This window comes from Curcuma longa, chromosome 10 (genome assembly GCF_044706935.1).
Source record: "Curcuma longa cultivar G26 ecotype Majalengka, Jawa Barat chromosome 10, ITB_CL_G26_1.1, whole genome shotgun sequence".
Classification (NCBI taxonomy): domain Eukaryota; kingdom Viridiplantae; phylum Streptophyta; class Magnoliopsida; order Zingiberales; family Zingiberaceae; genus Curcuma; species Curcuma longa.
Genome location: NC_133870.1, coordinates 4,757,721 through 4,785,215, shown reverse-complemented (window position 1 = coordinate 4,785,215; position 27,495 = coordinate 4,757,721). Strand labels below are relative to the sequence as shown.

The window sequence follows — 27,495 nt, the reverse complement described above, 5'->3', positions numbered from 1 at the left end:
AATTAATAATATACTAATGATGATAATAAATTGATAATATATAAATAAATAAATAAATAATTTTAAATTTAAAATATAAATTAAATAATTTTTAAATAAAATGAATTTATATATTTTTAATAAAATAATTTATTAAATTAATAAATACAATTCATTAATTTTATTTTTTAAAATTTAAAATAAATAAATAAATATTTTAGTAAAATAATTATTAAAATAATTATTTTATAAATAATTTATTAAATTAATAAATATAATTTGTTAATTTTATTTTAATAAAATAATTTATTAAGTTAATAAATATAATTCAATAATTTTGTTTTTTAAAATTAAAAAAAATATATATATTTAATAAAACAATTTATTAAAATAATTATTTTAATAAAATAATTTATTAAATTAATAAATATAATTCATTAATTTTATTTTTTAAAAATTAAATTATAAGTATTTAAATAAAATTTATTAAATTAATTAATTTAATTTCAATTAAATTTCACAGTACATTTCAATTAATTTAGTTTTAAAATTGAAAGATAATCATGGAAAAAATTTTATTAACATTCATAATCGTAAAAATCTTAGACTGCTAAAGATAATCATATTCTCGGATTATAACATCATTTGTTGATGTGACGATGATATTATATTATTTAAAAATTGATCATAATTTAAATTAATAAAATCAATGTTGATAATTATTAATAACCCCAACAAAATGCCCTTAACTGTTAACCACTATTTATACTTATTTAATTGAATGATAGATTTTAAAATTTAAAAGGATAAGGATAAAATTGTTAGCGTGTGATTCGAAGGTTACGGATATGAATAATGAAAATAACTTAAGACTGCATTTAATAGTATAATGATATTTATTTATTTATTTATTTTTAAAAATATCTTTCATTAAAAAAATACCCTTATAATATTTGCTCATTGAATTGTAACCTTAAACCTAAAATCATACTCACTCTACCAAATCACGAAATCGAGCGCCGTTAGATAGCGGCCAATCGCACAGCCACGTGGACGTTGAGCCGCCGCCGCCGCCTTTCGTACCTCAAGTCGTGCACTAAGTCGCACACACTATATATCTAAATGCGGCCAACCTAAGAATTTAATAATCTCTGCCCGTCTCCTGCCGCAGCGTATCTCGTCCATACGGAACGCGATCGCCATCCGCGAGTTTCCCAAGTCGGATGGTTGAAGGATTGCGTGGCTCGTTGCCTTCCCTTGTCATCTTCACCTTCGCATGATTGGATGGACAAACCCTAGGAGCAGCGAGGAGAGGAGTTGTTCCAATGTTTTCGCGATCGAGCGTGATCAAGCGCGTTTGCAAGTTTCTTTTGAAGAAGAAGCTCGGCGAGGTGATTTTGGGCGACATCGACCTCGATCAGCTCGATGTCCAGCTCAGCACCGGAACGATCCACCTCTCTGACCTAGCTCTCAACGTCGATTTCCTTAACGAAAAGGTGATCTTTTCGATAATTCTTGTTTGTGCTCCTCGGCGGCTTCCTCTTACTATTATTTTGTTTTCTTCTGGTTGCAATTGGGATGGAACTTAGGCTGTTTATTGGATCTCTATAATTCGTTGATTTGGGCGATTGAGATTATAGCACATAGTTCACAATTATTTGTATAGTTGTTTGGGATTGTCTGTTTATCGTAGGATTGGCAAATGCTAGTCCATTTACTACTCTAATTATAGTCGCAGGTTGTTGTACTTTTTGAGTCGTAATCCAAAGTGAGGCCATCATTTTAGTCCCCAATAGTAGAAGACAGTGATGCTCTGGATTGTAGGTTTCTCTACTCCAATTAAAACTTGAGGTTTATTCTACACATAAATCCTCTTCCTAAACATTGAACTCTTGTAGTTCAGGTTCACTGACATAGTGATTGTTCGTGTAAAAAGTCTTTTGTTGGCTGATCAGCTGAACAAAAGTTGGTAAGCTGATGGAATTGAACTCATAGGTCAAAAGTTTTGTGAATTTTTTTAGAGAACCCTTGTGAAATTTTGTTCTCCTCCGCTTGAAACAAATGATTTAATTGCTTGATGGTTGTTTTATGCAGTAACAATGGTGATATTGCTATGTAGAATCTGTCTTGGTAAGCAAAGAGTATTTAACTTTTTCATCATTCTTCATTCATCTTAACGAAGCAATTTTTCTTTTTATTTGTTGTCCAATTTGGAAGTCATTGTTTGTTTTCTTTTTTGTATATTTTTTATTTTTTTTAAAGATGATTACTGCATCTTTTTCCCATCTTGCAGATCCTATTATCAGCCTTTTAATGTTTCTCATCCTTTTTCCCCTTTATTTTCAAATTAAATTGTTTTCTTTTCAGATTACTGGTGCACCCATTGTGGTCAAAGAAGGATCTATAAAATCTTTATCTATTAAAATCCCTTGGAAGCTAAGAAATTGTGAGATAGAAATTGATGAAGTTGAGTTTGTGCTTGAACCATTTAAAGGGAGCAGTGTTGCCCAATCTGACGCTGTTAGTTCAAAGTCTCATGATCATCAACAATTTGTGACTGCCAATCATGACAACATTGTACATGGGACTGCTCAGGACCACCACGATTCAATCCCTCTAGATGTTCATGAAGGAGTCAAGACAATTGCCAAGGTTGTGAAGTGGTTCCTTACTAGCTTTCATGTCAGAGTAAATGGGGTTATCGTTGCATTTGATCCTCATTTGCAGCTGGATGGAGGAAGAGACAGATCCTATGAACTTCTAGTTCTTAGGATCAAAGAAACCGAGTTTGGTACTTGTGTTTCTGAGGATTCTTTGGCTAAGTTAACAAACTTTGTGAAGTTTCAAGAAGCTAATGTTGAGTTTCTTCAAATGGATGATATAGAGGAGGGCCTTGAGCTTGATGGTCTTACAGGGAAAAGTCTAAATGAAAGATTTGGTAGTCATGGTGCCACTTCAGTTTTGACTGGGGCAAATGGTGGGTTCTCAGGGACATTAAACTTAAGCATTCCATGGAAGAATGGGTTTTTAGATATAAGTAAGGTTGATGCAGATGTTTCCATAGATCCAATTAAATTAATGTTGCAGCCCAGCAGTATTAAATGGGCGATAGACACTTGGTATTCTCTCAAGAACATTAGAGCATCTGAATGTGCACGCTATCCTAAAGCCACAGATTCATTTAATTTGACTTCTAGAAGCGATCATCATGCTGCTATGACAAGTACAATCTATTTTGATTGTGATGCTGACACACTAATGGAGGCTAGTGAACCAAGTAGTTTTCTTTCTGCAATTGCTCCAGAGACAGTACCTGATGCTTTGCTTATGAGGGCAAACTTTATTCATGATTGGGTTCCACAATATGTTCATCAAGGTTATTCAAGTAATATGGTCCAAGACCTTGGTGTAAGGTTCGTGTCTTAATTTGTATGGCTGCTGCATCACCTAACAGCATAATATCTTCTATTTGAGTTTGCAATCCGTCTCGTTAGGCATCAGCTTAATAATGTGAGTTTCTCTAAATAGTAAAGTTGAAATACAATAGCTGCTTTAAAATATGATTGGATCGGCTGGTTCAACCTCTCGAATTGGAACCAATCAAATGTCTTGTCCAGTTACTACAAAAACCTGATTTTACACTAACCAATACTTTTGAGCAAAACTCTTAAAAACTTGTTGAACTGATTAAAATCAACCAGTTTGCTAATCAAATTAGGAAAGCTAATTGGCAGAAGAAAGAGTAATGAATGGAAAAGACATGCACTGTAGAAGAAATGTTATATAACAAACCCTAAATGAGGAATCTCTGTAACTTAATTGAGAAGGTTATGACAAGCATTTTCAACCAAACTTGTTACCAAACCTTGACCTTGACCTCTTAGCAATTTGGTTAGATGATCAATCTTATTTTCACTACTTTACATACATTAAACAATTGTTGTGTCATGGTGTCCATGGAGATCATCCACTGTTTAAAATCACGGTGCCTTTTCTTGCTTCATGAAATATATGACATCTTATTGCCATATCCTCTAATGCATCTGTTAACTTGAGAAAGTTAGTTCTTCTAATGTTCTTTGTTTTTAGCTATAAGATGAGCATTACTAAAAAATAATTATGTAAAAGTCTGTTGATGGATACCCAATATGTTGCTTATATTTGTCATCAATTCATCTATCTTAGTGTAGCATTCATTTTTCTCATAATTTGTTTCTGGGATATAAGTGTGTCTCATAGACTTGTACATGTGGATATACATACATTTAAACCTTCTCAATTTTTTCATTGGTGCTGTTACTCTCTTAGAACCTTCTTATTAGTTTCCATTTTTTGCTTGTACTTTTGAATTCCTGAATTCATTGCCTAATGTGATGGTTGCTCATGTCATGCATGATCTTTGGTTGTAATTGTCATTTTAAAAGATCTGTAAGTTAATTATGGATATTTCCTGCAGCATCGATCAATTCTTTGAATGTTTTGATGAAATAAGGAGTTCTGAAGTGTACTCAGGTACAAGAAGTATATGGAACTGGACATATTCTGTTTTCAATGCAATATCTGTTGCATCTAATCTTGCTTCTGGGATGGGAGATGTTCCCAAAGGTAACTTCTGTCAGTCATTTGCAAATCCATTCTGATGATTTGTGTTTTTTCTAGTATTAATAAAGATTCTTTCTTTACATTTATTACTTGACCCTTTCAGTATCCTTCCTCTTACTATTTAAGTAATTTCTTGTGAATGTTTCGTCTCCTAAAGTGGGTATTTTCTTCAATTTTTTAAACATCCTTTCATTTTCTTGCATTTGGAATTGGGTTGGATTCTGTGGATGGAGGGAAATGATATGAGAGCAGGACATGGTTAGACATGTGTTCATCTCCTTCTATATAGAGAATAGCACCAAATCTTTGGTTGGGTTGTGCATTTCTATGTTGTCTGCTAAGATATTGCTCTCAAGGAACTTAAATAAGCAAATCCCAACTTGAGTTAGCATGCTGATCCAATATGGATGCCTTTTGGTCATTAACTTATAGTCACTGTACTTTGAGTCTCACTGGATGGTTTACTGATTTTGATATATCTTTAGGAAATTTGGAGGTATTATTGTTAGTTTAATCATCATTCCAGATGTATTGAATCTATACTATTGGTTGTCTAAGATAGCTGCATCTTAGGTAGGTTTTCCCGACACTAGATATGCTCATCCAGTTAGCTTTTCTTTTGTAGAGTGTCAAAAACTAGCACAATGATAGAAATCTAGCTACCATGATTCATCTCAATGATCATGATTCATGGTAGATTGCCCCCTCCCTAACCATGATATTCAAACAAATTCCATGTTCATCAACCTCATTTCTCCTATTTATTCCTTTAAACTATCAAACTACATCTCCTCTGTAGGTTTGTACTAGATGTAAAGTGAACTAGGATAATTAGACTGGTCTATTAGTTCATTTATCTATTTATTTATTTTTGCTTCATCAAAGCATATTTTTATCAATTTGGGACATTGCGAATACAGCAAGTATCTTAATTTGATGGCTTTTTCTATCTTGTTTTATAACATCCAAGTTGTATAATAACGGGTCAAACATCTATTGGTATCTCCTTTGATACAGAAAAACCTGTGAAGACTAGTTTGCGGGCTGCTATTGCTGGTGTCTCTGTTATTGTTTTCCTTGGGGATGATTATCAGCATTATTCATGTGGCTCACACGATTTCTTTGAGCCATTACTAAATGAGTTAGTTTCTGGGTGTTCAAGTTGCCAATCCAGTTCGAATGATGTTAATCCTGTTGTTAAAAAGATGCATCACATTAAAGTAAAGTGTCAGAATGTAGTTCTAGAATTGGAGGTACTATTTGATATTCTTTACCTTTAATCATTAGAAGATTCTGTTTTGCATCAATTTGTGTGGGCTAACTTGATACATTTGACGAAGTGAACAGACTTATTCTCAAAACACCAAATTTGGCGCATCAGTTGAGCACATCATAGTTGATGCATACTATAATGCTTCAAGTTATGCAACGGAATTCCCCACAGGTGGTTATTGTAATGCCTCAAATGAACAAATGTTTCTAAGCCAATGTTTAAAGCAAAAAATCCAAGATGCCCTCCCTCCATTTCCTTTCCGCATATCAAATTGTGATTCAGATTTGACTGTGGAGGAATGTTCTTTGGACAGCTTGGATCAGGTTAGATTGTTGGAATCGTTTGGTAATTGCAGCTGTAAGTTGAATATCAACTCAAAGGACTCAAATGGATTGTTGATGGCTTCCACGTCATTTGTAATCCATTTACCACCTTTCATTTTTTGGTTTCACTATAATCTAGTTGACACCCTGCTGGATCTCTTTAAACAATTAAATTGCTCAAAGGTAAGCAACCTAACCGAAGATGTTCAACTATGTCAAAAGAATACAATCTCAACTTCTGAAGTTGCTGAGCATGGCATGTCTCCTGTTATAACCAGTGCATCTCCAAGAGCATTTCTTCAAGGAAATATAATTCTTCCACAGGCAAGGATAATAATATGTTTCCCATCCGAGTATTATGGAGATTTTAGCACGGGTAACCTTTTAGATAAACTCATTGTGCTTGAGCATTTTACACCTTTAAATACCTCTTCAAAGGTAAATTCAGCTAGGGATCAATCTTCCATGTCTTCCACTTCAATCCACTTGAGTATGCAAAACCTTGATGTCTACTTGGTGAAATCTTCCAAGGAAAATGGCTCAGATGGTGAAATTAATACTCCTGATAGACTAATTTTTTCTGCTTCGAAGATTATTTCTGTTTGTGGGATAAAAAAGGACTCATGTTCTGGGGTTACCATGCTTTGGCAGCAGGGTCCTGTGACTGGTAGTTGGATGGTAGATCGTACTTGGAGCTTGGCTGCATCACATGACCAAAACATTAATATAATTGGAAAAGGATCAGAGTTCTCTTCTGCAACTAATGTGGGGGGCCTTGAGGAGATGCACAATAACATCAAAAATGAGTTGATTCTTAGTTCTGCATTGTTTTTGCACATTGAGTTTCGTTGTGCGTGGGTCAATCTTGAGAATCATGATTATAGGCTTCTCACTTGTTTGCTAAACCATGTCATTGATGGATGTTCGAAGGCAGCAATGGGGATGAATACCGATGCAGATAATGATATCAAGAGGATGGCAGCCAGTTCCTCTGATGTATTACAAACATCTCTTCTCGTGAATTGTGATATTGTAGATGCTTGTATTAGATTAAATGAATCAATTGAAGTTAGTCACTTATTACAAAAGGAACTACAGGGATCATGGAACTGCTTTAAACTGAAAATTGACCAGTTTGAATTCCTTTCTGTCTCTAACATTGGTGGATATGCTGATGCAAATTTTTTATGGATCAACCACCGTGAAGGTGAACTATGGGGCTCCATCTCGAATAATAATAAAAGACCTTATAATGCTATGCAAGATGAAAAATCTTCTATTACACATGATCTACGTTTGATAACCTGTATGAATTCTGCAATTAGACGGGGTAATGGTGAAGGTACTAATGCATTGGCTTTTGGTCCTTCTGGTACTGCTATAACAAATATATGGAATCCACTATTACAACAAAGCTATACATCAATAGTTGTTCGATGTGGGACAATTATTGGACCTGGTGGTCGGTTAGATTGGATTAGATCTTTATGGTCATATTTTAGTTCATCGGATGGCGAGAAAGAGAACAAAGATGCTGATGGAACAGAAAACAAAGTCTTGTTTTTTCTTGATTTGGTAGATGTGGCTTTGGGTTATGAACCTTACAATGCAGTCTTTACTTTTGGCACAGGAGATTCTCTTGAACCTTGCACAGAGAAAAGCAATGCACTAACAGCATGCGTTTTGGCTGCATCATCCTTCAGCCTTTCTAAGCATATTAATCCAGATTTAACCTCCAATTACAGTATGCATTTAAAAGATGCAGGCTTTCTTATTTGTGAATCAACTGGATCTGCATTGGATGTTGATGGTTATTCTGCAGGCTATCTTCAAAGGGCTAGATATTCAAAAGTTGCTCAGGCTTCTCTCATGCAGGCTATATTAAGAATTAAAGGGATTTCCTGGGAACTAGAGTTTGCAGAGTCACTTGTCAATTTAGAATCTTGTCAAGATTCTACATCTGCCTTTATCCATTTGATCGCGCAGCTTCAGCAGCTTTACACGCCTGATATTGAAGACAGTTTAATGCACTTGCAGTCTAGATGGAATACTACTCATCAGGAAGATAATGATGAAAATAAAAGTGGCATGAATATTGTCTCAAGCAATTCTTTATGTTCATCTACTAGTGAAGCACATCAAACTTCTGGACTCTTGGATGACATCATTGATAATGCTTTAGAATGCAATCTGACATCTGATCTTTGCTGCACATCTGCTCATGGTTTGCTTGATAAGTGCAAGCTAAACGTTATAGCTTCAGTAGCTGCTTCTGACAAACCTATCATGCCTCAGCTAATTGAGAGCTACTGTGTATCTAATCATTATCCAACTGAAAGTGGCAAATGCACAATGGATATATCAACTCATAGAGACGTTGAATATGGACAAGGTGGATGGTATACCGGTGAGGGATTGATGATAGTTGAAGATCATATTTCAACAAGTAGTAATCAGCCAGATGGAAAATATCTGCTGCAAGGAGAATTTGGATTGGAAATTCGTTGTATTGCTGATTGTGGTCTTCCTAAAGGGAGAGTAATTCTTAAAAACATGGAAGCAAGATGGCGAATGTATGGTGGATTTGACTGGGCTAGATCAAAGGGAGTTCTCACGCACACTGCAACTCTGAATGGAAGAGATAAGAACACTGTGCTGGAGCTCAGTTTAGTAGGGCTTTCTCTTCAATATGACATATATCCTGAAGAGGAAACTAATGTGTCGAAGCTTTCCCTTTCTATCCAAGATTTTTATCTTTATGATAGCAGCAGCAATGCACCTTGGAAGATGGTAGGAATTTGTCTTTGGGTTTCTGAAGTATATTGACTGATACAAAATATTGACTGAATTTGACCTTCATACTAGAAAATACTAATATAAAATATTGACTATATTCTGAAGTATATTCTACTTTAATGTTTAAGGTATTAGGAAACTATCATTCGAAAGATCGTCCAAGAGAGTCGTATGCTAAAGCATTCAAGTTGGATTTGGAAACTGTAAGGCCCGATCCAATAACACCTCTAGAGGACTACAGGTGCTTTCTTTGACTTTGTAAGATTGTTTCAGTTTTCAAATTATGTTCTGTGGCAGTTTAAGTCCATAATTATACTAGCATTTCTGTCTGCTATTATTAATTGCGTGGCTGAAATGCTTCAGAAAGTCAGTTAAAGATATAATCTTGACAAGGAGGACATGTACTTTTCATGCCAAATTATAGATATTGCTACTGTTGGAGTCATATTCATAGTAACTTATCCATACATGTACCTACTTATGTTCTAATAAAAAAGATGGATAAACACATAAATCTTGTGAAGTATTTATGTTCAGTAAGCAGTAACAACCTAATTCTTTCCTGCAGATTCATTTATGTATCCATGCTAGTAGAATTTCAGTGTCCATGTTTTGAATGCTTTACAGGTTACATCTCGAGATTCTGCCTCTTCGGTTGCATCTAGATCAAACTCAGCTTAATTTTATCACCACTTTCTTTGGGATGGATTCATTTGATGATCCTTCTGCTGTTTCATTTAATAATTTGGACGGGTCTGATACGTCAGCAACAATTATCAGCAGATTTGGAAGTCAAACAATGGTTGAAGAGGCTCTACTTCCCTTTTTTCAGGCTAGTTTTTCAAACCATTTCCCCTCCATTGGCAATTCGTCTATAACTTATTAAGAAAGACCTTTTTGCCAATATATTCCTCTGTTTTTATTGTATACTTCATTCTGATTTACATTCATAGCTACATTATCTATTCATCATTTAAGATCTGAGCTCATTAGTTTAACCACATCTATCTGAATGATTGATCTTAATTCAGGAGGAAGAACTAGTAATAAGCACAAAACAGTGAAGGTTATTGGGCATTCAGAAAGGTTATTGTGAATCGAGAGGAACACAGTAATCTCAACGATCTGAAAGTTACCTTCAACTAGAAACTAATTTGAATACAATTAGGGGTCCAACAAAGCCCTATAGCATTAATGTTAAGTAAAAGCACAAAAAAAAAATAAAAATTCTAGTGTTATTGAATAATCTATACTAAACATGTGATTTTTTTATTTATAATCTATTTCTGTTATTTATTAATTTTATATTAGTAAATCTAACATCATGTGAACATTGCATTATTAATAATTCAATATGCAATGACATATGATGGATATTCTTTTGAAAATTTTAGAATATCTGTTGTAATGTCATTTGTGGAATAAGTTTGTTATTTATATATATTTAAATTTTCATATTAATTTCACCGATCCTACTGATCCAATGTAACTAAATGTTTGAATTCTTGCACTATCTAATCCAGATCCCGATACCAATTTTGACAACTATATAATAGTCCGATAATTCTAACAAGAATGAGCATCTATAGGTAACCATTCAAATGCCAAGCATATATTTGCTTTTGTCAGTATGAGATTACATGGGAAATAAAGGAAAAAAGATCGAGCCATTTTTCTTTATTTTAGAAGTGCTACCTTTGACTATGATATCCTGTCATGGACCTCATGGTATCATTAAAATGTTTTATTGCTTGCCACAAGACTTTGATGTTCTGTCATGGTATCATTTTATGCCATGATTGAATGGGTTTGGAAGCTAGCAATCTATTTATTTACATGATATTTTGGCCAATAGGTTGTCAAAGATGCATATTGGCTTTGATTCAATCTGTTTATGATTTGATTTATTAAATTGTATTACATCAGGAATAAATATTTTTCAAAACATTGAATTTGGATAAAACTTTTAGATCAATGTTGGATAATCCGGAATTTCATTATTTTCTGATCTCAACTAATAATTACTTGAATTCCATCAGCAAGCAGTTGCAAGGAGGAGTATGCTTCTATGTACAATAAGAATAGTTCTTAACTACATAGCTATCTTTTCTTCTGCAGGTAGGTTCATTAAGACTAGCACTTGTCTATAAACTAACAGTTTGCTTCTGATTCTCAAACTGCTTTAGCATTTTTGTTTTTCACATGCTCTATTCTTGGGAATTGTGATAGCAAAGTACAATTATGTGCAATTACATGCTCGAGGAGTATTCTATATAAATAACAAGAGTAGTTCATTAATACATGGCTATCTTGTCTAGTGTCAGCGGGTTCAGTAACACTAGCAAGCTGACAGTTTGCTGCCTGATTCTTTAACTGCTTGAGTAGTTTATTTTTCTGTTGCTCCTATTGTTGTGAATTGTGATAACAAAATACAATTGATATGCTATGGTATACTTGAGGATGGTGACATTGTGCATCATGTCTGATTTTTTCTATTTTGTTTTGTAGAAATGTGTCATTAAGCCCCTGGTTGTACGTGTTGACTATATCCCCTGTCATTTTGATCTAGCGGCATTAAGAAGAGGAAACTATGCTGAACTTCTTAATTTAGTTCCGTGGAAGGTATCTTGTTAATTTATAAATTACTATTTTTCATTGTTTACGGTACGAGGACTTAAAAGGAATGTATAACTAACCCAATTTCTTTTTGAAAATTATAATTAGGGGTTCATGATGAATTACATGAGTCTTCTCTATCACCTTTTGATGCAATGAACCATAACCCTGTTACTGACTTTTGTACAGATTCACTAAGATAGAGAGCTTTTACCCTGTGCTAAAAAAAATGATATAGTACTTCTAGGTATTAATCAAGAAAATATTTTACTCATTTCAGGCTAGCAGTCATTTCCATTTATCTTTTGTTGCATTTCAAGAAATACAAGTGTGATTTTAGATTTAATCATATAAGTTGTTGCAAATACTCTACTATGAATTTTATCACTATTAAAGACAATTTGATTGCATTATCTCAAGGCATTGTATGAATTATATCTCAAGGCCTTGCATATCTCAAGGTTACCAGTAAAGTTACTTGTGTTGTATGAACATAGCGGATTTTGATTGTGTAAGTTTGTACTTTGGTTCAAGTTGTGATTTCATATGATTTGATCTTTATTTGTCTAACACTTATAAAATGCACAAAAAAGATACTTAACTTTAAATTCATGGATAAAATGTTATGATGCATTTAATTGAAACCATAGTTCTTTTACAACATTAATACAATATTGAAATGAATAACGTCAAGGTTAGAAATTCCACTCGAGGAGCTGAGTCTGGTTTGAATACCCTTTGAGTGAATGTAATAGTAAAAAACCATACAGATATAAATCTATTAAGTGAAATTCAAGTAAGTCAATTAAATCACATAATTTTAGCAACCCCAGAAAATGAAGAAATATGTTGGGTTAGGGGGATCAGATCCACTTGTTAGTGGTGATTGTATTACATCTATATGCATTATTTGTTTGGTGTGAATTTAGTTCTATCACAATTACCTCTCTGGTACTACAGTTCAGGAGGCAAAGGATTGAAGAATCAAGTTAAGGAAGCACTTTGGTTGAGTTTGCGCAAGCTTAATCCCATCTCAAATTTGACCAAACTAATGCAACAAAAAGGAAAAACTACCTAAATCAGTTGACTGAAAGAACTTGGATGGAAAGATGAAGAAACAATGAGGGATAAGCATGACGACCACCTAATACATTCAATCACACTGCCCGATGGAGTTGGAGGAGTTAAAGAGGGCATTGACTCTATAAGAAGGATAAAGGGATGAATAGAGAATTGTTATCAAACCTAGAGAGATCAATTGATTTACAGGCTAAAGGAGAGCTGAGAGATCCAGAAGTTGACAAGCAAAGTGGTTAAGAGAAGAAAAGAGAGGTTAAGGTAAAGAGAAAGTGCTCACACTACTGTTATCATCCTACTTTGTATCCTGCATTTCCAATAGCTTGAGTCTCTGCAACCTAGACATCTCTCTCCCCTAATTCAAAGACAAATAACTTAGAGTCGACAAACCCTGTGGTTTAAATAAAATGTTTTTGATCCTTAGCTCGATGGTTGCAGGTTGAAGCCAATTAAAAGCTCAAGAAAAGATGCCAACCATCTTAATTGTGGCTTGACTCAGGCTTGTAGATTGAAAACCAACAAAGGGGCGATCTAAGCCACCTTAAGCCTGTTGCTAGAGGCAAATCAACAAGCCAAGAAGTCATGAAAGAAAGAGTTGTCTGTTTTAAGCATGTAGCTAAACTGGGGCCCACAAACCTATGACCAAGGAAGAAAAAAAAATTCAAATATAAGGTTTGAAGGCCAAAATAATAGTAATAATAGTTACAAACGAAGAAAGAAAAGGAATTTTTTTCTTTCACTAGAATTGAGTCGGAAGAAGCACTGTGAGGCCTAAGCCTACCAGCCATGTCAAATCACTATCTCAAGGTCTCTGATAAGCCTCATAAAGAGAATATACAGGGTTAGTCTTTTAAAAAGGAAGCAGAAAGGGAAAGAAAAGAGGTCTCGTCACCTTCCTTTGCCACAGTAGTGGTGGTGGATGGCTTAAGTGACCAAAATGGCTTGAAGTGTTGACAAAGGATAAAAACTGCTGGGATAAAGAATCAAAAGGAAAGCCCAGTAGCTAACAAGAGGTGGGATTCCAAGAAGAGTGAAAGAAATGTGGAGAAGGCTTCAAAAGGATCAAAATAGATTAGTCCCAATAAAGAACCTCAAAACGAAGGAAATTGGTTGATCAAACAATACCCAACACAACACAAAAAATAAAAGGCCAAAACTAGGCTTGAATTCATTCAAGCCATTTAAATCCAATGACTAGATGAAATAGGATTGTCGAATTTGTGATAATCAAGCCCATCCACTTGATGAACAAGTATACGAGAGAGCATTTGTCTATAATTGCTATGGTTGTCAAAGTTACAAATGACTTAGATTAAGTTCTTTCATCTTTTGTAATCTATGCCTAACTGTGTGTGCCAACTATGCCACTTCAACTCTTCCACCCATGTTGGTTGGCTATGATTGACAAGATCCCGACTCAGATAATAACAAACTAAATATGCCTCAGATTTGCAATGATCAGCGAAAGTGGGGTTTCCTCTAGATCTATGTCAATTTCTTCTAGTTTTGTTTTTAAATTTTCTATGCTGCAATGTATGAATTAATCACGAAAGTAATGTTTCTACCATATTATCTGCCATCACATCAAGGTAAATTTTCCATAACAAGCCTAACTACATGCTTGTCTAAGCATTACCATCCTTATAGGAGTGAGATCACCTACTTCTTCCTATAGCAGAAGCATAGTATGTACTAATGATGCCCATTCTCGACACTACAACAACTAAGGATTTTAACAATACTACTTTATGCATGCTAACATCTGGAACTGAACATGAAAAATATTGCTAAGTGACAGTTATGAACTTATTTGGCCTCCTATTCACTTTCTAGAAGATCATTTTTGTGGATTTGAACTTCTAATTTGAGATAGCATGTGCAATAAATAGTAAGTCTTGTCTACACAAGAACTCCTTGTTCAACACTTAATTAATTCCATGTCTTCTTTTTTGGCTCTTCAGATACTGAATGATAAAGACCTTTCTGCATAATTATGCTAGGGAAAATTGAAATAAAAATAGTACAGACTTTGTCTCTATGGTATCAATCTTTTCAGCTTTATTTGCAGGGAATTGATTTGCAGCTTAAAAACGTTTGTGCCCGTGGGGTTTATGGGTGGAAGAATGTTTGTGAAACTGTCATTGGGGAGTGGTTGGAAGATATTGCTCACAATCAGGTTCTTTTTCTTTTTACCAATTCTGCTATAGAATAAGTAATATATTAGATATTCATGCTAATTAGAGTGTTTTTTTAGGTTCGTGAGTTGTTGAAAGGGCTTCCGCCCATTAAGTCGCTGTTGGCTGTGAGTTCTGGCACTAAAAAGTTGGTTTCTTTGCCAGTAAAAAGCTATAAAAAAGATAAAAAATTGCTGAAGGGAATGCAAAGAGGTAAGCATTTATCTTTTGTTTTCTTTGCAGAGATGGTTGTCCTCTTCTCATGATATGCTTCTTCATCATCACCTCATGTCATGCAGGTTACAAAAAATATTAATGTGCTAAATGATCCACATTGTTTTACAGGTGCAATGGCCTTTATGAAGAGCGTATCAATTGAAGCTGTTGGATTGGGGGTTCATTTGGCAGCTGGAGCCCATGATATCTTGCTTCAAACTGAATACATCCTTACAAGTGTCCCTGCATACCGACCATTGCTCGACATAAAGAGAAATAAAGCGAGCATAAGATCTGATCAGCCAGAAAATGTACAGGAAGGTATCCAGCAGGTATGCTCATTCTTTGATTCAGGCATAAGAGGTCCATTAATGACAAATGGGTTGCTCTGTACAAAGTCACAAGCACATTCATGTCTACTCTGATGCCCCATGTAACACGCTTATACTAAGTACTAACAACAAACAAGCATTCTGTGCTTCAACAGTCGGACTACTGGACATCATCTTTTCAAGTAATATTGAATGCAGTTAATTGGAAATCTAGAAATCTATAATGAAATGATTAATATAATAGGCATGACTTTTGCATGTTTTACATTGATAATGGCTGTCCTGGCTGCATAGACCTGAAGTTAAAAAGGATAATCCCATATCCTCTTCTTCTCAGCACGTTAGAAGTATTTTTGGCATACACTAATTCTTTAACTTCTAGACATGGTCTCTGAAGTAATACTGAATTCAGTTATCTGGAAATTTCTAACAGTAAAAGCTATAAATACATCAAGGATGACCTTTTGATGTTCAATTACAACTAAGACCCTGCTATCTGCAATACTTGAAGTAATGATACTGTACTTTTACCAGTCATAGCACACTCAGAAGTTCTGGTTACATTGTGATATACTTGTTCCATTTTTGTCCATCGAGGAGGGAATGGCTAAAGGATATTACCAATAACTATTTATCCCCATATCAATGACATCTTTCATTCGCATCTGCAGGCTTATGATAGTCTAAGTGATGGATTTAGTAGAACCACATCAGCATTACTGGGGACTCCTCTTAAAGCTTATCAGCGTGGTGATGGTGCAGGATCAGCTGTTGCAACAGCTATTCGAGGAGCTCCTGCTGCTGCTATTGCTCCTTTTTCAGCTTCTGCTCATGCTGTTCACTGCACATTGCTTGGTTTGAAAAATAGGTATTATTTTCTTGCATAAACTGTGTTGAACTAGTTTGTCCACATAACAAATGGATATCTATTTGAATTTGGGCAAAAGCTTCAAGTGTTTATCACTACCTATTAACAGAGTCTGCTTTGAATCAATAACCACCATGCTTTTATCTATGAACAAAAAACTTGAAGGTGTATGTTGAAAAATATCAGAGAACTTGAAACATCGCATAGTTCCAATTGGTGTGTCTGAACGCAATGTTCTAGTTACCGAATAGTACCAATACTATGTTGGCATGAGTGAATGTCATTATGTTGCCTGTGCCATCACAGCCTTGGTAGTAAAGAATACAGATGCAGACAAGGCCTATGTTGGTGCGTACTGTCCAAAGCTAACTGAGATTCTCTTCCCAGACTTATTCTTTGATTCTATCTTTCAATCATGGGGAGGAGGTGAAACACTAAAAGAAGAGGGAAGGGAAAGAGAAGCATCAATGGTCAGTACCGATTGAGACCAGAAGATTTGCTCCCATAATTTATCTTTAATTCTGTTTTCATTCATGGGAGGAGATGAAACACTAGTAAGAGAGCGAAAGGGAAAAGGAGATGCACCAATTGGAATACCAATAGTAGAAAAGAGGAGTCATGCTAGAGAACAAAACCCACCGTGATGTATCCATATTTTGTAAGTATATCTGTTCCAGCTTCAATTGTGCGGTCTAAGTCCAACTCTGATATATTTATGGAGATGCTGAGAAATAAATCCCAATACTAATTTCTCTAGGAGCCTTATTTAATATAGACCTTTGAAAATTATAAAATTAAGTGCAATGGGATGCTACAAGAATTAATGTTCTCCTCTGAAGCATGACCCTTGTTAAAGTATTAGAAGATATAATCATTGTTATATTTTTATAATTTGTTGCTATGGTATTTAAATTCAATTTTTATAATTATTGCACACATATATTTGGGTCTAAGCAAGCTAAGTGGATGGAATTATAGAATTGTGTCAAAACGTACCATGTATCAGCACATGGTACCAAATTGCTATATAGATGCGGCCAAGAGTTCTCATTTGTGGAAGGCCTGAATTTGTTGGGCATGAAGATTCAAAAGCTGATCATCTTCTGACTTGGTCTGCATCATATTGATTTGGATGTGTTTGTTAAAACTGATGACTCAAAACCTGGGCAATGATAAAAATTACTCTAAGTTAGTGATTACACTTCTTATTAGATATAGTTGACTCGCTATGCAGTTTATGTGTTCGATAACAAGTATCAGAATGTCAAAGAGTTTGACCTTTATTGTAAAAAAATAAGAGTTATCGTGCTGAAGGATGCATTGAACTAAATTTCATAGATCTTTATGGCCAGATTCCAAGTAGTCCTTCTTGAAATATATTGTGATCTTTTTTTTTCTCCCATTGCAGCATGGATCCTGAGCACAAGAAAGAGTCAATTGAGAAATACACAGGACCTTCTCAATCTTCCTCATGGAAGTGATTGCACATGCATTTCTTTACTCGGTAGATCTGTTGGGTCATTTACTTGTTACACTTGGCTGAATACCCACAGATTACTAGCAAAAGCATCATTTTTGGTGCTGTTCTCAGTGCCTGGATAGAATGTAAATTGAAGGTAAGCATCCTGAAATTCAGATCCACCATTCTCTGATCTGACAATAACTCATTCTTTGCTGATGCAGGTGTACAGCTCGTCTAGGGAGATTCTTCATGCTCTGCAATAACATGGCAACCATTGTACAGCACTAGGTTAGTCCATGTCATTTTTGTCAAGAAGACTGTAAATAAAACACTTGTACAGAGGATTCTCCATTGTTTATTTTATTTGCCACATTCTTTTCACTCTCTTAATAACTAGGTCTGATCATCAATATACCACTAAGTGAGGTTTGCCATTGCTAATGATTGTAAAATTTGCTTGTTAGTAATTCTTTCGCAACCATTTATTATTTTGTTACATCTGATTTTCCAGCATATTCCTTGAAGGGTTGTTTTCTTTTCCCCATATCAAATTTTACAACCAATTTTCTCAAACGTTCCCAGTACGGGTGCTATTCCTTGAAGAACACTTGCCTTACTGATCTATACAAGGGCAGTGTTATAGTGTTGGAAGCAACTATTACAGCCTTTGATTTTAGTACCTTCTGCTGAGAGTGCCAAAATTGGGTATTGATGCTTGATACATAATATGAATTGCCAACCTTGTTTATGATCTGTACTTAAATTTTAAAGTGATCGTTTATCAATTATAGCTAAAATTACTATATGAGATATTTTTATTCAAATTGTGATTCTGAATGGATATATGCGGCTTTTAGAATTGCTAAAAGCTTCTAAAATGATCATGTAATAGTTTGTGCCTTCCTCCACTTGTTTTCCTTTATCATGCGCGTCTTTATTCTCATCCTCGTTGCAGGGGCGGCTCAAGCCCACGGAGGGCCCTAGGCGAAATTTTTTTTAAATGATTGTTATTATTTTAAAAAAATTTCTCTTATCTTTTTTGTTTGGACTTCTGACCGATAATGGTGGCCGTCTTCCTCGCCCCCTGGCTGTGAGGCTCTCCGTCTTCCTCGCCCCACTGCCCCTGAATGATTCATAAAAAAAAAACTCGTATAACAGCTACATCAATCATAAAAAAATTACTATCTAAAAGCTAAATCTCAGCAACAATATTATTGAAAGAAGGAAAAGAAATTACCGGATCGGATCCGACGCCCAAATACAGAGTAAACGAAACACAATTAGTGAATCCGACGATCTGTAAACAGGACGATTAATCAGATCTGACGCGGCAGGGAAGACGGTTTCGCCTACGTGGATTACTCGTCGGCCAGAGGGGCGAGGAACGGAGGAAGACGGCCACTCAGCCAGAGGGGCGAGGAAGACGGAGAGCCTCACGGCCAGAGGGGCGAGGAAGACGGAGAGCCTCACGGCCAGAGAGGCGAGGAAGACGGTCAGAGGCCAGAGAGGCGAGGCCCTCGCGGTTTCGCCGGCGAGGAAGACGATCGAAGAAGACTGAAGACGGCCAGAGGGGCGAGTCCCTCTCGGTTTCGCCGGCGAGGAAGATGGTCGAAGAAGAGGGCCAGAGGGCTGAGGGCCGAGGCGGCGAGCTCGCGGTTTCGCCGTCGCCGACGAGGAAGACGGCCAGAGGGGGGAGGCGGCGAGCCTTGCAGTTTCGCCGGCGAGGAAGACGGCCAGAGGGGCGAGCCTCGCGGTTTCGCTGGCGAGGAAGACGGCCAGAGGGGCGAGCCTCGCGGTTTCGCCGGCGTCGGTGAGGAAGACCGAAGACCGTCGAAGCAGTGCTCGCGTGCGGCATGTCGCGTCGAACGGAGGTGTTGTCTTGCTCGTGCCTAGCTGATCGGTGCTCGCGTGCGCGTCGAACGAGAAGAGGGAGTCGAAATCTCGAAGACGATAGATGATCATGTGATGGCCAGAGGGGAGATGAAGAGTCGAAGTCTCGAAGACTGTGTGCGCGTCGAACGAGAAGAGGGGACGCGGCGAGAAAGAATACGAACGACTTTCCGGATCGGATTTTAACTCTCTACCATCCATTAATGATTAACCCTAAATATTTTTTTTTGGGCCCCAAGTGAAACTGGGCCCTAGGCATAGGCCTTACCGGCCTATGCCTAAAGCCGGGCCTGCCTCGTTGACCTCCTACCTATCACAAAGGCACTTGTTTCCCTCCAAAGACATTTCCCTCAATTGTGGCCTCATCCTCTTAACCCTTTCTCTTCAACTCTCTTCGTAGCCATAGAAGCTTCTTTTTATTCCTTCATAAAGGTCTCTTATTGTTCCTCTTTTAATTAGCACCAAGTATACAGTTCGTAGAATTGATTAATCCTAGGAATGATCGATTTGATTTTACGAAAATTTTTCATCGATCATCAAAACAAATTCAGAAGCGCTCGCAGCGGGCAGATCAATCTTCTATTGGAGGAAATCCATCTTGTAATGTGCTCTAGTTGAGATTCAAATTTTAGATGTCCGAAAGAGACTATGTAGGCATCTTGCTATTGCATCGAGCTCGAGGGATCTTTTATTGTTCCTCTTGCACATTATCTCAGGGAACATCAACAACATTCCACTCTTAGGGCATAGCGCAGATGGTGGATGCAGGATATTTTTAGTGTAACAGTCAGGAGTCAAATTTTACAAGAACTTACGATCTGTCATTCATCTCACCATGCACTTCTTGATTATGTACTTGAATTTACTTTCCTCCATATATGTGGAATCGGTTCTAGGAGAAAATTGAGTAGGTGACTGATTGATGTGTTTTGGCATAGTTTTTTTATCAATATTTTAGATTTTTCATCCTATTAAAAAAAATATCTTATAGTTCATCAAACCATAAATACTTGAGTAAATTGAGCAATGACACCATTGAACATCTTATTGCTCCATTGGTGGGGCAAATTACTAACATAATGATGGTATTAAAAAAAACAAAGCCTTCTTTATTTATTATATTCATATTTCATTTGTTAATTATTAATATTTTTCTTTAGCAAAGGTAAAATTCATCATCCCAACTACACGATCGATCCCACGATCATATGTGAAGAGGTAAATTGAAAAATTACAGTTGATCACAATAGAGGAGATTATTTTTTTAACTTCATCGAGATTCGATCCTTGTCCATTTCAATAAGTCTGTCCCGTCAAACTATAAATACTTGAGTAAATTGAGCAACGACACCATTGAACATCTTATTGCTCCATTGGTGGGGCAAATTAGTAATACAACGCTGGTATTAAAAAAAGAAAGCCTTCTTTATGTATTATATTCATATTTCGTTTGTTAATTGTTAATGCTTCTCGTTTCCTATTTAATTGGTCGCATCGCATTCGCCTCCCCTACAATTCCTAGCTCATCAATGGCCGCCCCCTTCCTCTCTTCCTCTTCCACCATCCTCCATCTCCTCCTCCTCGCCGCCGTCTCCCTCACCGCCGCCGGCGCGACGGTGACCCACCTCCACTTCTTCTGGCACGACGTCCTGACCACCCCGAACGCCACCGCCATCACCGTCGTGCAGCCGGCCGACCCCTCCAGCGGCTTCGGCGCGACGGCGGTGATCGACGACGCGATGACGGAGGGGCCGGACGCCTCGTCGGCTCTGGTCGGGCGGGCGCAGGGGTTCTACGTGGTGGTCTCCCAGAACGCCTCCAACTCGGCCATTCTCATGGTCATGAACCTGGCTCTGACCGCGCCCGAGTACAACGGGAGCACCATCTCCATCATGGGCCGGAACCCGGTGCTCCACCAGGAGCGGGAGCTCCCGGTGGTCGGCGGCACCGGCCAGTTCCGGCAGGGCCGCGGCTACGCCCTGCTCAAGACCTACAGCTTCGACGCCACCACGGGGAACGCCGTCGTAGAGTACGATGTCTACGTCACGCATTAGTTGTAATAATTAACCATTTTACATCTGTTATTTTCAAATAATATATATCGAAAAACTCTGATGATGAAAACTTTTCTATGACTACATGATAATAGATCAACTACTTTAACCACCAAATTCAAAAAAGTAGCGTGTTAGGTGTTGGATGATATATATTTTTTCCCATCAAGAATCAACCAACCGACAGTCAGAGATGCTTTATGACTTGTAACTTTGAATACTTTCCTTTCCCATCTTCTTTAAGTCTCTCCAAAGTCATCATGCTGTACATTGTTGACCGATCTCCATGCACTCAGCGACCACAAAGGATAGATTGTGGTAACTGCAGGCATGGTCCGTCGTCCTTAATTAGAAGTCAGCTCGGTGGGCAAGGTAGTTAGGTTGTCAGTAGAAGAACCGTTGCAAAGGGAAGACTCCATGGCCTAGCCTCCACACATGTCGTGCTCCGTGGTGGCGACGTGGAGATTCGCTGCATGCCTAGCACGTGAGCTGGTCCAACTCGCTTTCGCTTGTTCGTTACGACTTCTGCAAGGCAACGATTCGCATGCACATACCCCTCACCCCCTCTCACAAGGAAAACATATACAACAGAGTACAAATTCTGGACCAGACCTATAAGCATTATGAGACCTACGAACGACGACCAAACCTACGAGACTAACCAACGACGACCTCGACCCTGCCGCTCCAATGAAATTGGAGGATCTCCGATTCTTTAAACCATCGAGGGATGCTGGTTGTATGACTTGATCATAGCCGAGTCAATATCCTATGTTCTGGCCACCGCAGAGGGGTGGTACTCAGAGATGAGTATGGGATACAGACAACCATAGAATTGTAGCTATACATGGCTACTTATCGATTTGTCACCAAGTTACTTTTATGTGGTGTTGGATTCATGGCAATGTGATGTCGGACACCCCAACGTCATATATATGTGAGTACTGGGGCGAGTGTGGGCAGTTGCATCATGCATATGCTTGTATTGTATGCTTGCTATATATGCTACTAGACCGTATATACTGCATTTGGATGTAAGATGTATACTTGGTTGTTACTTGGTTAATGCATCCGTATGACATTGTCATTCATACTGATTATTGCATTTATGAGATTCAGTATAGACTATATACTACCAGCAGGATTATTATTGATATTCTCCTTTATTTGTAGTTCACTGTTGGTACTGATCACAGGTTGATTACTGTTATTCGTTAATATATCATTTGATCTCACATATATATCTTTGAGCATGCACTATCTATCTGATTGTCCACTGAGTATTTTATACTCACCACCTAGATCCTAGAGTTTTCTGTCTCCCCAGGTAGCAGATAGGAAGTTACTGTGAAGCTTGGAGTTCTGCCAGACTGCCCCCATTTCACAGTAGGAGTATTGTTTTACTTCGTATAGTCTTTTGGATTGTGTTTAGATGTGTGATTTTGGTTTTATGTTTGTATCGGTGAACTGTTGTTATAACTCTAGTTGTGAAGTTTTGTACATATCCGTGGTTTTGGATTTGTATCTGTATATATGGATTTCGTTGATATAATTCCGCTGGCTCAGTTTTCTATTATCGTAGACTTGTAGAGTTTGTCGTTATTTGTTGTGATGCATATCGTTATGTTTTAAGGTTTTTAGTACGTATATCATATGTTATATATTGTTGAGTGGTCGTATGAGCCTTATTCATATAGTTTAGCATTTTTTGATACATGTGATGTATGATAAGTGGTTGTGTGGACCCAATATTAAACTGTATTTAAGAAAGTTGAATCGTTATAGGGGAGATGTTGCCGAAATTTTTTGGACGGCCGTCTTCTGGGACGTGACAATTATTCGATCAAATTAATCAAACTTGAAATCAAGAGAAATTTGAGGTCCAACAGGGAACACGAGTTGGCAGTGCCACTTGACATGATCTTGTCTTGTGCTAAGGATCTAACGGAGATGTTCTAGCACCTGACACGACTAGGCTGTGCCACCTAACACGATCGTGGCATGGTTTAGAGATTTAAGATCCAATTCGATTGGAAATATTAGTTTATTTGATTTAATCGAATAATTGATATATTTTTTTAAATTGAATTTCAGAATGAACATCCAAAACTCTATCATATGATGACAAGGGGTGGGGGCAGACCAACCTATCGTTTTGGCATGTTGAGATATTTCCAATCTAATCCAAATCAAATTGTAAGTTAGACGGGTCAACCTATGAGTTTATAAATAAAAAATAAATATTAAAAATATTAAAAAATTTAAATTTGATATGATTAGGTAGTTAAGTCCATAAATTTATTAAATTTTTTATTTTTATTTTAAATTTTGGAAATTTTTTTCTCAATTCACCTGTTAATCCAAGCTCATAAGCCTAGTGAATTTCTATTTTAATTTTAAAACCAACTCAAGTCCTCCATGAGCCGATCAATATGGGTTGTGAGTTCAAACGAATCGATCTATCTGAATCTATTTTAAAATAAATTGATAAAATTTTAACTCAATCAATTTAAATTGTCTGAGAGATAAAAATTACTCTAAGTTAGTGATTACACTTCTTATTAGATGTAGTTGACTCGCTATGCAGTTTATGTGTTCGATAACAAGTATCAGAATGTCGAAGAGTTTGACCTTTATTGTAAAAAAATAAGAGTTATTGTGCTGAAGGATGCATTGAACTAAATTTCATAGATCTTTATGGCCAGATTCCAAGTAGTCCTTCTTGAAATATATTGTGATCTTTTTTTTCTCCCATTACAGCATGGATCCTGAGCACAAGAAAGAGTCAATTGAGAAATACACAGGACCTTCTCAATCTTCCTCATAGAAGTGATTGCACATGCATTTCTTTATTCAGTAGATCTGTTGGGTCATTTACTTGTTTACACTTGGCTGAATACCCACAGATTACTAGCAAAAGAATCATTTTTGGTGCTGTTCTCAGTGCCAGCATAGAATGTAAATTGAAGGTAAGCATCCTGAAATTCAGATCCACCATTCTCTGATCTGACAACAACTCATACTTTGCTGATGCAAGTGTACAGCTCGTCTAGGGAGATTCTTCATGCTCTGCAATAACATGGCAACCATTGTACAGCACTAGGTTAGTCCATGCCATTTTGTCAAGAAGACTGTAAATAAAACACTTGTACAGAGGCTTCTCCATTGTTTATTTTATTTGCCACATTCTTTTCACTCTCTTAATAACTAGGTCTGATCACCAATATAGCACTAAGTGAGGTTTGCCATTGCTAATGATTGTAAAATTTGCTTGTTAGTAATTCTTTTCGCAACCATTTATTATTTTGTTACATCTGATTTTCCAGCATGGCTGTTATTCCTTGAAAGGTTGTTTTCTTTTCCCCATATCAAATTTTACAACCAATTTTCTCAAACGTTCCCAGCACGGGTGCTATTCCTTGAAGAACACTTGCCTTGCTGATCTATACAAAAAAATATATATATATATAATCCCAGTTAGTCGCATTGACTCAATCCCTGGGGTGACCACCAGGAAGTTTCCCACCAGCCACCAGGGTAAATCGAGAAGCGCACGCAGCGGCCAACCCAGATGCTCAGCATCCTTTGATTGCGATTTCCATTTGGAGAAAAATTCTTGCAAATACGCCGTAGTTGAAGATCGAATCGCTGGTGCCTGGGTAACAACCTCGATGTTTTATCGCGACACCATGTTATAGTAGTAGAAGCAACTATTACAGCCTTTGATTTTAGTGCCAAAATTGGGTATTGATGCTTGATACATAATATGAATTGCCAACCTTGTATATGATATGTACTTAAATTTTAAAGTCATCGTTTATCAATAATTTTAGCTAAAATTACTATATGAAATATTTTTATTCAAATGGTGATACTGAGTGGATATATACGGCCTAAGATGTATTGGAAGTCCTTTATTTTTAGAATTGCTAAAAGCTCCTTTATTATCATGCACGTCTTTATTTTCATCCTCATTGAGCTCCTACTTATCACAAAGGCACTTGTTTCCCTCCAAAGACATTTTCCTCAATTGTGGCCTCATCCTCTAACCCTTTCTCTTCAACTCTCTTCGTAGCCATAGAAGCCTCTTTTTATTCCTTCGTAAAGATCTCTTATTGTTCCTCTTTTAATTACCACCAAGTATATAGTTTTTATAATTGATTAATCCTAGGAATGATCGATTCGATTTTACAAAAATTTTTCATTGATCATCAAAGTAAATTCGGGAGCGCTTGTAGCGGACGACTCAATCTTTCATTGGAGGATATGCAATTGAGACTCAAATTTTAGATGCCCGAAAGATTACGTAGACATCTTGCTATTGCATGGTAGCCCGAGGGGCCTCTTATTGTTCCTCTTGCACATTATCTTTGGAAACATCAACAACATTCCACTCCCAGGACATAGCGCAGATGGTGAGCGTATGACATTTCTAGTATAACAGTCAGGGGTCGAATTTCATGAGAACTCACGACATTTCTAATATAACAGTCAAGGGTCGAATTTCATGAGAACTCACGACATTTCTAATATAACAGTCAAGGGTCGAATTTCATGAGAACTCACGATCTGTCATTCATCCCACCATGCACCTCTTGACTATGTACTTGAATTTACCTCCCTCTATATCAGTGGTGTAGGATCGGATTAGACCGGCTAGAGGGGGTGAATAGACGGTTAAGAAAAATAACACTCGTCTTTTTAAAAAGAAACTTGGTTGCAATTGGATCGTTGTTTCCAAGGCGGTTAACGCTCAATCAGAACTCCTTTAAGCGGAGAAGCCTTTACAGTTGTAGCACAAAGACTTAAAGAGAAAATTATAAAGTAATTAATGATCTCACTTCTAAAATTCTATGTCTTATTTATAGCCCAAGAGAATAGATCTAGATCGTTGATCGTAGGTGAACTTTCTCTTGGTCATTGATCTGTCGATGCGATCCTAACCGTTGATCGGAGATAGATTTTGATCGTAGTCGTTGATTAAATAAGAATAAACTTTATCTTTAATAAAAGATAAAGAGAATTATCCTTAATAAAAATTAAGTATTTATCTTTTATATGATAAAAGATAAACGTTCAAAAGGTCCAAGTCTAAGTCTTCTACTCTGGTCAAAGTTAATGGTCAAAGGTCAATGATCAAAAGTCAATATGTTTAATTTTTATTGACTTTTTGTAGAATCGTCGGTTGGGTAATTTCTGGCCAACCGGAGTAAGACTCACCCGCACCCGACTCTAGCCTTTTGCCCCTCGAGCATACTTCCTTCTGGCTTCTCGTCTCTCGGACGTCACACACGTCTTTCTCACTCCACTGGTGTACTCTTCCGCAGCTTCCACGCCCCTCGGATGCATCGAGCTCGTCGGCTCACTTCCCCGTGCTATCCTTCTCGTTCGCTGTGTCTTACACTCGACTTCCTCCGTACCTAAGTCCTACACATTTAGCAGAGGAATCAGAACAACACAGAACCTAACTTAACCTGGTTGATCATATCAAAACTAATCAGGCCACCAACAAATGGAACCGGTTCTAGGGGAAGATTGAGTAGGTGACCGATTGATGTGTTTTTAGCATAGTTTTCAATCAATATTTTAGATTTTTCATTTCATTAAAAAAATATCATATAGTACATCAAATCATAAATACTTGAGTAAATCCCTGAGCGACGACATCATAGAACATCTTATTGCTCCATTGGTGGGGCAAATTAGTAATACAATGCTGGTATTAAAAAAACAAAGCCTTCTTTATTTATTATATTCATATTTCGTTTGTTAATTGTTAATACTTCTCGTTTCCTATTTAATTGGTCGCATCGCATTCGGCTCCCCTACCTTT

General features: G+C 36.9%; 2 protein-coding genes across 3 annotated transcripts; both read left to right on the top strand.

Annotated features, from left to right (window-relative positions):
- The first annotated feature begins 1,159 nt into the window (after positions 1-1,159).
- On the top strand, positions 1,160-18,375 carry LOC141836213 (autophagy-related protein 2-like). Of its 2 annotated transcripts, XM_074723651.1 has the most exons (15): positions 1,160-1,475; positions 2,347-3,392; positions 4,436-4,584; positions 5,599-5,834; positions 5,929-8,967; positions 9,102-9,214; positions 9,601-9,805; positions 11,482-11,595; positions 14,735-14,842; positions 14,921-15,053; positions 15,186-15,388; positions 16,060-16,256; positions 17,665-17,872; positions 17,940-18,006; positions 18,230-18,375. In XM_074723651.1, exons 1-13 carry the CDS (start codon positions 1,305-1,307, stop codon positions 17,735-17,737), a joined length of 5,787 nt encoding a protein of 1,928 aa, XP_074579752.1. In that variant the 5' UTR covers positions 1,160-1,304; the 3' UTR covers positions 17,738-17,872; positions 17,940-18,006; positions 18,230-18,375. The 2 variants fall into 2 exon arrangements, with proteins under 2 accessions (XP_074579752.1, XP_074579751.1); XM_074723650.1 differs by lacking the exon at positions 18,230-18,375 and having other exon boundaries at positions 17,940-18,181.
- Positions 18,376-21,129: 2,754 nt separating this feature from the next.
- LOC141836691 (dirigent protein 21-like) lies at positions 21,130-21,754 on the top strand. The gene has a single exon (XM_074724199.1). It carries the CDS (start codon positions 21,138-21,140, stop codon positions 21,660-21,662), a length of 525 nt encoding a protein of 174 aa, XP_074580300.1. The 5' UTR covers positions 21,130-21,137; the 3' UTR covers positions 21,663-21,754.
- The last annotated feature ends 5,741 nt before the right edge of the window (positions 21,755-27,495 follow it).